This window comes from Rattus norvegicus, chromosome 19, assembly GCF_036323735.1.
Source record: "Rattus norvegicus strain BN/NHsdMcwi chromosome 19, GRCr8, whole genome shotgun sequence".
Taxonomy (NCBI): domain Eukaryota; kingdom Metazoa; phylum Chordata; class Mammalia; order Rodentia; family Muridae; genus Rattus; species Rattus norvegicus.
The window spans coordinates 10,625,577-10,639,332 of record NC_086037.1 but is presented as its reverse complement, the minus strand read 5'-3'; the positions used below and the strand labels follow the sequence as shown (position 1 = coordinate 10,639,332).

General features: G+C 47.5%; 3 protein-coding genes across 9 annotated transcripts in view; 1 reads left to right on the top strand and 2 right to left on the bottom strand.

Annotated features, from left to right (window-relative positions):
• LOC120098571 (uncharacterized) overlaps positions 1-1,420 on the bottom strand; it is a 29,669-nt gene extending 28,249 nt beyond the window's left edge. For 2 of the 3 annotated variants that reach the window (XM_063278901.1, XM_063278902.1), the window contains exon 1: positions 1,283-1,389. The gene's annotated coding sequence lies outside the window, so the exon portion shown is untranslated. Of the gene's footprint in view, positions 1-1,282 lie in introns of all 3 variants that reach the window. The other variant, XM_063278900.1, reaches the window with a different exon arrangement.
• The window catches only part of Slc12a3 (solute carrier family 12 member 3), a 53,415-nt gene extending 50,676 nt beyond the window's left edge, over positions 1-2,739 (top strand). For 3 of the 4 annotated variants that reach the window (XM_063278264.1, XM_063278266.1, XM_063278265.1), the window contains one exon: positions 1,157-2,739. In XM_063278264.1, coding sequence (XP_063134334.1) covers positions 1,157-1,298 — 142 coding nt within the window. In that variant the 3' untranslated portion in view covers positions 1,299-2,739. The remainder of the gene's footprint in view (positions 1-1,156) is intronic. The other variant, NM_019345.4, reaches the window with a different exon arrangement.
• A 2,634-nt stretch (positions 2,740-5,373) lies between these two features.
• The window catches only part of LOC102553339 (uncharacterized), a 9,814-nt gene continuing 1,431 nt past the window's right edge, over positions 5,374-13,756 (bottom strand). For both annotated transcript variants that reach the window (XM_063278890.1, XM_063278891.1), the window contains exon 3: positions 5,374-13,116. In XM_063278890.1, coding sequence (XP_063134960.1) covers positions 7,700-8,821 — 1,122 coding nt within the window. In that variant the 5' untranslated portion in view covers positions 8,822-13,116 and the 3' untranslated portion in view covers positions 5,374-7,699. The remainder of the gene's footprint in view (positions 13,117-13,756) is intronic.

Here is a 13,756-nt window from a genome sequence, read left to right as displayed (position 1 = left end):
CAAATTCGTGCACCATAGCTGGTACTGTGGGATGCTGTATTTCCCAGGAGCTGAAATGGTCCCAAATGTATGTTTAGAATTCTTAATATGGTAGAAAAAGATCACTTTCTTATCTAAACAGCCAAAAATGACTGAATAGCATTCTAGGACATTCCGTTGCTTGCATGGTGTTTTGCAACTAGGACAAGAGGCCCCTGAGAAACCATGCCGGATTTTTCCCTGACATGCTTCATGGTCCGGGGGGGCAGGACAAGGGTCTGCAGCCACATCACAGGAGCATGCTAGTGACCTGGTGGGGTGACCTCACCCACTCAGCAATCATGCTTTGAGCCTGTCTGTCTCAGAATGCACAGAGGGAAGGACTAGACAAAACTCAGCAGGCAGATGAACATATGTTCCAATGAGCGAGACGGACGACACATAAACACAGCTAAAGACGCCTTTAAGATTGTGGAGAGCCATGAAAACAGTCATCTGGGGATTGGATGGAAAGGTGTGGTCAATCAGGGGAGCTGTCCTTAAGCAGCTGGATGCCCTCAAGCCTGGATGATTCAAAGGAGCCACCCAGAGCTGGGCATGGTGGTTTACCAAGTCCAAAGGTCTCAAGACAGGAGCAATTTACCACCATGGCTATTCAGGAATGATTAGGACCGAGTGAGGTTGGAAGGTGTCTTAGTTACAGTTTCATTGCTCTGAAGAGACAACATGTCCAAGGCAACTCTTATAAAGGAAGACGTCTAACTGGGGCTAGCTCACAGTTTGAGAGGTTGAGTCCATTGTCATCATGGTGGGAAGCATGGCAGTGTGCAGGCAGACATGGTGCTGGAGGAGCCGCCAAGAGTTCTACATCTTGGTCTGAAGGCAGCAGACGGATACTGTGTCACTGAGCATAGCTTGAGCATAGGAGACCTCAAAGCCCCGCCCCCACAGTGTCACCTTCTCCAGTTAGGCCACACTTCCTAAATGTGTCGCTCCTGTGGGCCAAGCATTCAAACACATGAGTCTATGGGGACCAAACCTATGCAAACCGCCACAGAAGGGTTGCAGGGGACTGGATCCTCATGGACCGTGCAGGCCATAGGTCTGCTTAGAAATACTTTGTGGCTGAAGATATTCTTTGAGGGTAATTACTCTGCTGCTGCTCTTCCTCCTACAGTACCTTGCCCATTGGAAGGAAGGGGAAGTGCCCCAGTTCACTGTACATGGCCTGGCTGGAGACCCTGTCCCAGGACCTCAGTCCTCCCGTTCTCCTCATCCGAGGTAACCAGGAGAACGTGCTCACCTTTTACTGCCAGTGATGTCCAGTGTGGCAGTTCCTGCCGAGAGCTGAGCGCGTGGGATAGAGTCGGAACTCACGCTCTCCAGCTGGAGAAGAGGCTTCAATTCCTGCTGTGTCATCACATCTACCGGCTGTGTTTCCAAGCTGGCTGCACCCCATCAGACACACCTTCTAGACCTTGAAGTTGCACGGAAAAGCTTCTGGAAGAGTCTTATCTCTTTTTAAAAAGCTTTTCTTTTTTTTTTTTGTCTTGATGACCGAAATATTAGTCATTGATTCAGTCTTTGATTTGTATACAAATCGAGTCCCAGTATTGGGTGTGCAACTTGACAATCTCTCTCGGGACCTTCCCTGTGACCACCCCCAAAGCTGTCTCATCTCCCCCAGACAGAGCAGGAGCCCATCCTGAGGACCCATGTGGAGTTCTGATGACCACAGGACCCTTTGAGCTACACAGCAACACACATTTCTCCTCCTGTTCCCTTTCAGTGATGGATCCTGGGTGCTCCTACTAGTTATTTAGACCAGGGTCCTCTGGGTTCTTTGATTACAAATTCTATGGTTTCCTCAGAGACTCAGAACACACAGAACAATGGTAGGGAAGCATCACAAACTGGTCCTCACTCTCGAGGGTGCTTCTCTCCCCTCTCCCCTCTCCCCTCTCCCCTCTCCCCTCTCCCCTCTCCCCTCTCCCCTCTCCCCCCTCTCTCCCCTCTCTCCCCTCTCCCCTCTCCCCTCTCCCCTCTCTCCCCTCTCTCCCCTCCCCCCCCTCCCTCTCTCTCTCCTTTTTCCTTCTGACAGAGTCTTATGTGGTCCAGGCTGGCCTTGAACTTGTTCTGTAGTCAAGAATAGCTTCAAACATCTGATCCCCCTGCCTCCATTACAGAGCACAGGGATTCCAGGCACATTCACATAGGCATGTTTCACGAGGTGATAGGGACCACACCTACGGTTGATGGGTGCCGGCAATCACCTGCTGACTATGCTACCCCCGCCCAGTCTCTAGTGTGCTCCTTTGAAGTTGATTGCAACCTTCTAAATGATCTTCAAACCCACTCGTGTGCAGTGACCCGTGCTTTGAAAAACAGGTTTAATTTCTGGAGGTTGTGTGTAGGGTCTGTTGCTGGTTGGTTTCTTTGTTGCTCGGGAATTTTGTTTTGTCAACTTGACAGGAGCTAGGGCCATCTAAGCAGAAGGAACCTCAATTGACAAAATGCCTCCTGCTGATTGGCGGCCTGTAATGATTGACGGGGTGGGGGCCAGCCCACTGTGTTGCCGTACCACCATGAGCAGGTGGTCCTGGGGTGTATAAGAAAGCAGGCTGAGCAAGCTATGGGAGCAAGCCAGTGAGGAGTGTCTCTTCATGGCTTCTGCTTCAGTTCCTGCCTGGAGTTCCTTCCCTGACTTCTCTTCATTATAAACCATAAGCCATAAGATGAAATAAACCCTTTTCTCCCCAAGTTGCTTCTGGTCATGATGTTTATAAAGCAATAGAAGCCCTGACTAACCCGGGCACTGCTGGGCATCACTGCCCATATCCCCACCCATCGCTCAGGAAAGTAAAGGAAACCAGCAAAGCTGGAGAGACGGCCACGATGCGGGGAGGGTTGAGAAAGAAGGCACAAGAAGATGCAGGATTCAAGGAGCCTAGGGTCAGGGTGTTACACTGTGGGGCTGGAAGAAGAGACAGCCCAGATGTTAAAAGCGGAGAGGGTGATGAAGATGGCAAGATGGGTGAAGGAAGAAGGGAGGAAACGTTCTACGCAGCCCAGAGCTGGAAGGATCCTCCAACCCGGATGAAAGAGAGCAGCTTAGCAGACGGCCAAGTGCACCAGGGTAAGGTGGCGGAGAGAGCTGGGCAGGTGGTAAAAGGACTTACACCCAGCAACAGGGAGTGTGCCAGCGCTGCTACAGGGTGGGTCCCCAAGAAAGGTGGCAGCTATGGTGTAAGAGTGAGACAAACGGGAACATGCATCGAGAGTAGGGCACACAGGAACTCTTGGGACACCAATACAAAACACAATGGTCTTTGCTGTCTTGATGGACAGAGGCAGACAGTCATGTTCTTTGGTGATATGGCTGGGCCTGTCCCTCTAATGCTGAGGAAGACAGCAAGGTAGGGCGTTCTTGGGTTTTGTCATTTCCTTCCAAGGTCACTCAAGGTCATCCGGTCACAAAAGCTATGCCCTTCTTGATGTCTTCCCACCCAAACGCCAGGGCTTCAAGCCTGAAGGCTCTTACCAAGCCCTCTCTGCTTTCAAGGTACACCAGGGCTTGCTGAGCAAGATAGGGATCTGGCAGAGCTTAGCTCTGCTATCTCAGGACCTTGCACCCAATTCCCAGCTCTATAGAAACTCTTGCCTCCTCTAGGCAGTGTTGACTTTTCTGGAAGTACATGATAACAATTTCCTGGCAAATGGTGTCCTCCTTCAGACACCAAGGAGTCCTTGGCTTGAGATTACAGAATGTTTTGGCTTTGGATATTTAGATTTTTTTTTAAATGTTAAATACATTTGTGCTGGCTAGTTTCATTCTCAACTTGACATAAGCTAGTCATCTGAAAGGAGGGAGACCTTAATTGAGAAAATGGCATCATAAGATCCAGCTGAAGGGGGTTTTCTTAATAACAGATGGGAGAGGGCTCAGTCCATTGTGGGTGGTGCCATCCTTGCGATGGTGGTCGTGGGTTCTACAAAAAGCAGGCTGAGCAAGCCAGTAAGCAGCGCCCGCCATGGCCTCTGCGTCAGATCCTGCCTCCTGGTTCCTGCCCTGTTTGCGTTCCTGTCCTGACTTCCCTCAATGACATGCCAAATAAGTCTTCTCCTCCTCAACTTGCTTTTTGGTCATGGTGTTTATATCACAGCGATATAAACCCTAGTGAAGACAATGTTCGACAATAATAAAAGTCCTATTTTTAAAGAGAAAAAATATAAAAATATTAATTGATTTAGAAGGTTTTACTCACAGACTAGGCTGGGCTTAGCACTTTTGTTCTACGACCTTCCTGAATGCTGGGATTACAAGTGTGGGGTCACCCTCTCTTGACACCTCCCACATTAAAAAAACAAAAAAAAATTTTTTTTTTTAAATTAAACTTAAGGCCTAAAAGCAGGATGAAGAACTTACTTGTTTAGGAACTCAACATTTTTCAACTATGAGAAGTGATTTGAAAAAAATTAGCTGTTGTTTCATTGTTTTGCTTTTTGGGTTTGTTGCTTTGTTTTGTTTTCTTCTCCCCTGGATGGGACTTTTCTCTTGGTCCCTGAGGTCACTTTGCTTAGGAATATTTGCAGCTGTTTTTTCCCCTTTGCTCCTCTTAACTACATTTGTAGTCAGTCCACAGGGAGCACATTCTCCTCAGCCCCCTGACTGACAGCTTTTGGGATCTTGCCTCAACCAAAAGGGAGGCTGAGTACAAATACCTATTATGTGGCCGCTTGAAAACTTAAATCTCGGGACTTGAGAGATGGCTCGGTGGTTAAGAGCACCGACTGCTCTTCCAGAGGTCCTGAGTTCAAATCCCAGCAACCACGTAATGGCTCACAACCATCTGTAATGGGATCTGATGTCCTCTTCTGGTGTGCATGAAGACAGCTACAGTGTACTTATATATTTAAACTTGAAAAAGAAAAAGAAGGGGTTGGGGATTTAGCTCAGTGGTAGAGCACTTGCCTAGCAAACGCAAGGCCCTGGGTTCGGTCCCCAGTTCCAAAAAAAAAAAAAAAAAAAAAAAGAAAAAGAAAGAAAACTTAAATCTGAGTTTCTGATACTCTCCATGGTGTGACTTCAGATGCACTCCCAGCCTCTGTTTACAAAATGAGAGGACTGGGCAGTTTACCAGCCAGTGAATGTGGTTTGACCCATCAAGGCTGATCAAACAGTTTAAATAACATGGATGGGCAGGTGGGGCCAGAATAGACCTTCTCCAGTCCCCACTTCCTCTCTGTGCCCACCCCTTCCTAAAACTGTAGGAGCTTTAGGTCCGGTCTCTAAGGCATTCCATTCCCCCATTAGGCAGCAGCAGCAGGGGCAGAGAGGCCCAGTGACAGCTACGGAGTTCTTTCTGTCTTTGGGTAACAAAATGTTTCACATTGTTACATCAAAAAACAATTTTAATGTTTACTTTGAATTTGTGTGTGTGTGCGCGCGCGCTCGCGAGTATGGGTATGTACATAGGAGGGCAGACGTCATCAGAGACTAGAGGTGAGGAATCCCCTGGAGCTGGAACTAACTGCCTGGTGTGATTGCTGGGAACCAAACTTGGGTCCTCTGGAAGAGCGATACATATTCTTAACCCCTGAGCCATCCCCCAGGCTCCACTTTACTGTGTTTCACAGCCAGCAGGTATTGTTTCTGACAGTGCTTTTGTTCTGATGCTCCCACGGGAGGTAGGGCACAGAGGTGATGCCAGCTTTAGCCACTGTTGAAGAAGGTTTCACTTCGCTCCCCTGAGGGCGCTGCTCCAGTAAGTAGCTCTCATTTCCCCCTTGGCCTTTCAGCCTCCAGAATTACCTGTACCTTCGGCTCCCAGATAGATGTCTTGTGGCTTTGAAGTAATTGAGTGCAGTCCACTCTCTGCCCTGTAGCTCTCTTGATGCTTTGGGTCTCATTCAGCTCACTCTGAACTGAATTCCCCCTTAAGTACTTGCCTGGCCTCTCCGGTGTGGTCAGGGTGAGGTGGGTTTCATAGAAATGAGACCTGATGGAATATTCCAGAGGAACCACCAGGCTGGGAAGCCCCTAAAGCAGTCAAGCAGCCTGACTGGCCTCACACAGGTCATGGCGTCAGCATCAAGGCTTCAAGAATGTTTACAGAACAAAAAGTCCAGCCACTGTCTGGATTGGTAATAAGCCAGTTTGTGAGAAATTTAATCTTGTAACTGAAGACACACGTGCCTCGGAAGGCACCTGCTTCCTTAAACACACAGGAGCAGTTCACTTTCTGAAGACGTGAGAGCCATTGGCTGGGAGGCCCACAAACGGAAGTCCTCTGGGTACACAGGAGACGGTGGCTAGTGGCAAAAGCAAGTGGTTCTGTGAGTTACAAAGAAAAACGTTTCCGTAGCAAACGATATGAGAACACTTGGTAACAAAGTCAGACAAGTCCCTGTGGAGAATATGGCACTGGAAAGAGGCTTGGAGAGCTTGTGTGGTGGTGTTGAACCGATCAAGAATGAGACCACTACCACTAAATTTGACCCAAATTTGAGGCAAGCTTTAATTAAATACTGACTGCTGTGTTTTATAAAACGTTATGGAGAAAAGGAATAGGTTTGGTGGATGTGTAGTTAGGTGTGGGGGAAGGGGGTGCCTCTGCAGGGCCCATGCTGAGACATCCCTTCCCCCTGAGGGAGAGAGAGAGAGAGAAAGAGAGAGAGAGTGTGTGTAAGAGTAGAGGAGTAGAGGCCAGCCATGAGCAAGTGGAGAGAGATGGGGAGGGGGAGAGGACAGTGAGAACAAGAAGGCAAGAGAGAGAGGAGGGGGAAAGCAGCCCCTCTTATACATACCTGGCTGTTGCCAGGTAACTGTGGGGTGGAGCCTAGACAGAATGCTAACACTGGCCACTATAATACATTCTGCCAGGATCATCCTAGGGTTCCCAGAAAATGGGTACCAATGACATTTAGCAGAGACCTATAAAGGCATGGCTATAAGGCTACCATATTTCCCATCAGGTCCAATCGGGCAAGTATATATCCTGACTTATTTCTTGCCTACACATCTTTTAACTACCTGTGATCAAGCACACGATGGGTACAGTTGGGTTAAACATTTGTTTAGAGAAGTGAAAACATGCAACTAAAATTTTCCACAAACATTAGCCTCCAGCTTTTCAGGAAATATCTGTGCTTGGGCAAGAGGCTTATAAATTACAGACATTTTTGTTTATGGCTCTCTTAGGCACAATGATTACAACTTAAAATGTAACTTCGGATCTCACAGAGCCATTCTGCAACCTCAACTCTTGGGAGGCTGAGGCAGGAGAATTGGCCCTCCCCAAAAAGAACCTTGGAAGATGGGTGTAGTGGGTTTGGCCTAAGGTTACTTGTATTCTAATGTTAATTTGGGTCCCCAAAACTGCTTACATAAGTGTTTGCAGGTCGCTTCTGGGAACCCACCCCCAGTTGGCTCTGATTGGTAAATAAAGGTGCCAGGAGTCAATGGCTGGGAAGGGCAGATTGAGGCAGGACAGTTCCTGGACTTGGGATGGGGGTGGTGGTGAGGAAAGAGGAGAGTGTGGAGGAGAGGAGATCAGCCATGTCTGAGAAGAGTGCTGGACAGAGAGGCCAAGAGAAGGAGTCGGGGAAGTGTGGCCCAAGAGGGCTGCCCAACTGGGTCCAGGGTAGTCGAGATAGAATGTAGAGTTTAGTAAGTAATAACTTGGGATTATTGGCAGGAGGTGGATTAACCTTGTGAAGGTTAGACAGTGGCACAGCTATTGTGCTGCTTAAGGCATATTAAAATATAAAGGCTGTGTGTGTGTGTGTGTGTGTGTGTGTGTGTGTGGTGTGTGTGTATGTGTGTATGTATGTGTATGTGTGAGTGTGTGTCTGTATGTGTGTGTGTGGGGTGTGTGTCTGTATGGTGTGTGTATGTGTGAGTGTGTGTGTGTATGTACGTATGTGTGTATGTATGTGTATGTGTGAGTGTGTGTCTGTATGTGTGTGTGTGGGGTGTGTGTCTGTATGGTGTGTGTATGTGTGAGTGTGTGTGTGTATGTACGTATGTGTGTATGTATGTGTATGTGTGAGTGTGTATGTGTGTGATGTATGTGTGGTGTGTGTGTATGTGTATATGTATGTGTGTGTGAGTGTGTGTGTGTGGTGTGTGTGTGTGAGTGTGTGATGTGTGTGTATGTGTATGTGTGTGTGAGTGTGTGATGTGTGTGTATGTGTATGTGTGTGTGTCTGTGTGTGTTTGTGTATGTGTGTATGTGTGTATGTGTGAGTGTGTGTATATGTGTATGTGTGTGTGAGTGTGTGTATGTGTATGTGTGTGTGTATGTGGTGTGTGTGTATGTGTATGTGTGACTGTGTGTATATGTGTATGTGTGTGGTGTGTGTGTGTATGTGTGAGTGTGTGTGTGTATGTGTATGTGTGACTGTGTGTGTATATGTGTATGTGTGACTGTGTGTGTATATGTGTATGTGTGTGAGTGTGTGTATGTGTGTGGTGTGTGTGTATGTGTGAGTGTGTGTGTGACTGTGTGTGTATATGTGTATGTGTGTGAGTGTGTGTATGTGTGTGGTGTGTGTGTATGTGTGAGTGTGTGTGTGACTGTGTGTGTATATGTGTATGTGTGTGAGTGTGTGTATGTGTGTGGTGTGTGTGTATGTGTGAGTGTGTGTGTGTATATATGTGTGTGTATGTGTCTGTGTGTTTGTGTATGTATGTGTGTGTGTGGTGTGTGTGCATGTATGTGTGAGTGTGTGTGTGGTGTGTGTATGTGTGTATGTGTGTGTATGTGTGTATGAGTGTGTGTGTGTGGTGTGTGTGTGTGTGTCTGTGTGTGTGTGTGTGTCTTTCCAAAATGTAAAGCATTGAGGTGAGTAGCAAACCTGCTGCTGGAATTTATTAATTATTAAATTCAATGGATGATTAGGATTCAATAGAAGGAAAAATGGAGAAGCAGGAGCTGGGATGGGAGAAACATGCTATCAGGAGGAAGAGCACGAGCAAGGACCAGCCTAAAAGCAACTCTAGATATGCTGGGAAAACCAGAACCAACCAGTTTTCCTAGAGTATGCACCCAGGCCAGTAAGAATGGCAGGGCCACCGCATGCAGACCCCAGGTATAATGCTGGCAGGCAATTGGCATGGGGAGGCATGTCTGTAATCCCAGGAGAGGCTGAGACAAGTTTGTGAGTTCGAGGTCAGCCTGCGACATGTAGAAGACCCTGTCTTAAACTACACAAGGTGGTGAGGGTGAGCTTCCAGATAAGCCAGAGGAGCTCAGTACTGAAGGTGGGAAGGGATAAGCCAAGCTTCAGGAAGTGTTAGCCAGATGGTGAGGGTGGGAAGGGAAACCAGGAGGATTCAGTGGGAAGCAGAATGGAACCCCAGAGCTCAACATTCTAAGCAAGACGGATAGAAGGGAAAAGAGGAAGGGTGCAGAGCACGGTAGGAAGAAATGGAAGTAGGGATTGCCTGGATGCATGCATGAGTAGACAGGGTCCCCGATACTGAGTTGGGGCAGTTCTAAGAATGAAGGACATTGCGACCATGGGGTCAGGGTGTTACGGCCTAGGTAACTGTCATAGGACGCCATTATAAAGAAACTTCCTTGTGTTTCTGCTGTCACTAGGAAACTTTCTAATGCCAAGTTGATTGCATATTCTGCCACACTCTGTGCCCTTGGAAACCGATCACAATGGAAGTCAGTAGAACTGCTTTATATAGTTACCCACAATAGGCTTGGACCCGAACCAACCACCCGGCAGCACTTCCTGCACCTGCGTATAAGCTTCTGTGGTATTTTCTTTTATAAGCTGTTCCTGGGATGGACCCAACATAAGAGAGACGTGCACCAATGTAAGACACTGTTTGGAATAAGACTTCTATTTTTGATTAGTAATGGATTAAAATTTAAGTTCCCAAGACCTCCCCAGGATTTGATATCCTACTTGGCAGAAGGAAGCATGTACTTGGGCAACTGATGTCCTGGTTGGCAAGTTAAGACATGAATGTTACAAGACAAGTCCCATCCTCGTAGACAAGTTAAGACATGAGCGTTAGGCAAGACGAGTCCCCTGCCGCAGTTGAATACCCCAACCAATGGGGACAGAATAAATGTACAACAAAGACGTTCCTAAGGAAATCATCTGGCCCTAGTTGGTGGAATAACTTGGCACAGGTATTTGTAGGTCTCAGGCTTTAAAAAAAGTCATAATGCCTTAACTCAGGGTCACAGTTCAGTCAGTCCCCAAACCTGGAGCCTGGCCCTGATCGATCAGTCCTGGGGTGTATGCTCAATGAACTATCCCTGTCTGAGATTTGCGTTCTTGTGGTTTGTGAGGGGACTCCTGGACCCCAACATAGGGAATAGACTTATGGAAAGAGAATGAACAGATTTGGCTGTACTGTGATATTGGTTACTTTTCTCAGTGATGTAACAAAATATCAGAAAAAAGCAACTAAGGAAGAATGTTGGCTCTCCGTTTGACTGGCTAGGCCGTGTGATCAGGAGGTGTGCTCTCAGAGCGGGAGGCAGCTTGTCAGGAAACAGGACGTGGAGCTCAGCTTGCTTTGTTCCTCCTAGTCAGTCCGGGAGCCTATCCTACCCAGGGAAGGAAGGATTTTCCACACATCTCAAGTGAGTCTTCTCTGGAAACATCATCGCAGACCTACCTACCCTCTCTTAGGTAATTCTTAATCACATCAAGTGGATGGTCAAGATAAACCCTCCTGGGTATTTTAGCACAAACACATAATCCATCAGAACTGTGACCCAGGAGCTGTGGAAGAGCTTGGGCATTTCACCACTGGCTGGAAGCTCTTGGAAGCCATGAGCAGAAACAGACCTGAGAGATACACTCGTGATCAGGATACAGAAAGCATAGCCACGTTTTAGATTAGAGAGAGAGAGAGAGAGAGAGAGAGAGAGAGAGAGAGAGAATATGAACGAGGAACAGGGAGCAGATGCCAGAGCTGGGGAAAGCTCCATTTAGCAGGCAGGAGGAAGGGGAGGCAGCCATTGATGGAGCTTTCCAAAGAATATTAGAAGAGCTGGAGAGTTACCTCCATGGTTAAGAGCACTTGCTGCTCTTCCAAAGGACTCTGGTCGAGTGCCTAGCACCCACATATGGTGGCTCACAACTGCTTCTAACTCCACTTTCAGGAGATCTGACAAACCAGGCATGCACATGATATATACACACACACACAGATACACACACATACACACACACAAAAACATACACACACAAGCATATGCACACACCAACATACACACAGATAAACACACATACACACACACAAAAACATACACACACAAGCATATGCACACACCAACATACACACAGATAAACACACACAAACATACACACAAGCATACACACACAAACATACATACACATACACACATAAACATACACACACAAACATATACACACATGCACACACACACAAACATACACACACAAACACACACACAAACATACACACACAAACATACACACACATACACATACAAACATACACACACACACACACACACACACACACACACACACACTCATACAGATCGAATATTTTTTCAAGACAGGGTTCCTGTTTATGCCTGACTATCTGAGAATTCTCCTGTAGACCAGGCTGACTTCAAACTCAGAGATTTTCCTGCCTCTGCCTTCCAGGCACTGGCATTAAAGGCCTGTAACACCACCGCCCAGCTACATATTTTAAAATTTAAAACAGTTAATGCATTTTAAAAATTAAATTAAAAACAAACAAAGAGCGCTGCTGGTGGGCAGGGAAGCGGGTAGTTCAGGGGGCTCCAAAGAAGGAGGAGCTGAAGGACTGGGGGGACTCACACCACAGCTGCCTGGCTGAAGCCACAGCAACACTGCTGCTCCCTACAGAGGACGGTTTGGTGACATGGCAGGCGGGGAGAGGACTGAGGAACGAAGCCCCTGTCCTTCCATCCCTGCTTTGCCGGCTGTGTGGCTGGAGCAGTCACTCTGGTCTTCACATTACCTCCTTATGTGGTATTCAGGTGTAGAAGCTACGTCTAGTTCTTCCTCCCAGCCCTGTGCTTCCTGAAGTAAGACTCAGAATCAAAAATCAGATTTTAAAAACACCTTGGCCATGTAGCTAAGCTCTTCTCTGACTAGGTCATAACTTAATATACCCCATCTATTCTGAGCTACTTTCTGCCACGTGGCTGGGTGCCTGTGCTCAGGGCCCATCCCTCTGTCTCCTCTTCCTGGGTGAGTCTCCCACACCTGCTCTATCCCAGAATCCTCTCTGCCTTCTGGGTGCCCCACCGTCTGTTCTACCCTTTCCAATAGGCATAGGTTTTTAAACAGACAGGTGATGCATCCATACAATACACAACAGATTCTCTCTGCATTTAGGAGCCCTGCCAGGGGTAGGTCCCTCAAGACTGCCCTGGCTGATTTGTGACTTTGAACCACACACTTCACCTCTGCCTTTCCCAGAGCCACGTTTTGGGCTTGCTATTCCTCTCTCTCCCTGAATTGAGCCCCCTCTCTCCCCTGCGGCTCCCTCGCCTTTTGAATCTCTCCCTTCTGACTTATCAGCAGCATCTGGCCTCTTCTACTCATCTCCAGTCTTGAATGGAGAACTGAACTTAATGTCTATCCTCTTGTTCCCCCAGACTGTCCCAGCCCCCTTGCAGTTGGGTAGAGCCGGCCTACTCAGTTAATAGACTTTGAGAGAAAGCACACAACTGCTGGGCCGCAGTATTAGAAGTGGAGAGAACAGCTCTCCCACTTTATCAGTGACCAGGAAGCTGCTCACTCATTAAAGTTAGACTTACAAGATCTCTCATCTTTGATCATGGAACCTGAAGGGGCCTGAAGAGCTGCCTGACCAACATAAAAATATTTGGAAAAAAGAAATACATGCTTTGCAGACCACAAACACTTGGTGGGCCATTTCTTACTGCAGCAGAGCCTGCCACCATCCTGACTAATATGCTCCCTAAGACAGTGCAATGAGACACTTCCTGTAAAGGGTGAAACTCCTTTGAGTTTCTACTTCAGCTTCCCAGGTCTCTCCATTGCTGGTTTACTTGAATATAAAGTTGTATCCACGTCTTCTGTTTTTCTTTTCTCTCCACACTTTCATTTCATCTCAGGTAGGCATTCAATAAACATCTGTGCAGTGAATGAATAAAGAATGAGTGGATTACACTCGAAGGAGTGGGAATAGATGTCAACAAAATGAAGGTCAACAGAGCAGTGCATTGTGGGAGCAAGTGACAAGACGGGCACCTAGAAAACAGTTCTGAACATCAATAGGCCATTCCTGAAGAAACCTTCAGGAAAAGAGACACAGCATCAGCTGAGAGGCAGCAAGAGGGAGTCAGGTTGTGTGTGCGGCGCGTGTCTGTGCGCGTGTGCGCGTGTGTGTGTGTGTGTGTGTGTGTGTGTGTGTGTGTGTGTGTGTGTGTGTAGCCTCCTCAGTGGGGAATGCTCAAGGGTCTTTTCTTGGAGGAAAGCATTGGTTAAGGTTGAGAGGTTTGGGGTAATAGCTCAGATGTATTAGTCAGCTTTCATCACTGTGACAGAATCCCTGAGACGGTGAACTTATAAAAAGGAAAGGTCTGTTTTCACTCTCGGTTTTAGAGGTCCCAGTCCGTAGTCACTTGGTTGCACTGCTTCTGGGCCTCTGGTGAAATAGAACATGGTGGATAGTGTTGAGTACAGCAAAGCAGGGAAGCAGGGAAGACTCACTGAGGGTCACACCTCCACTGACCCCACTTCCTCCCACCAGGCCCCACATCCTGGGGTTGCA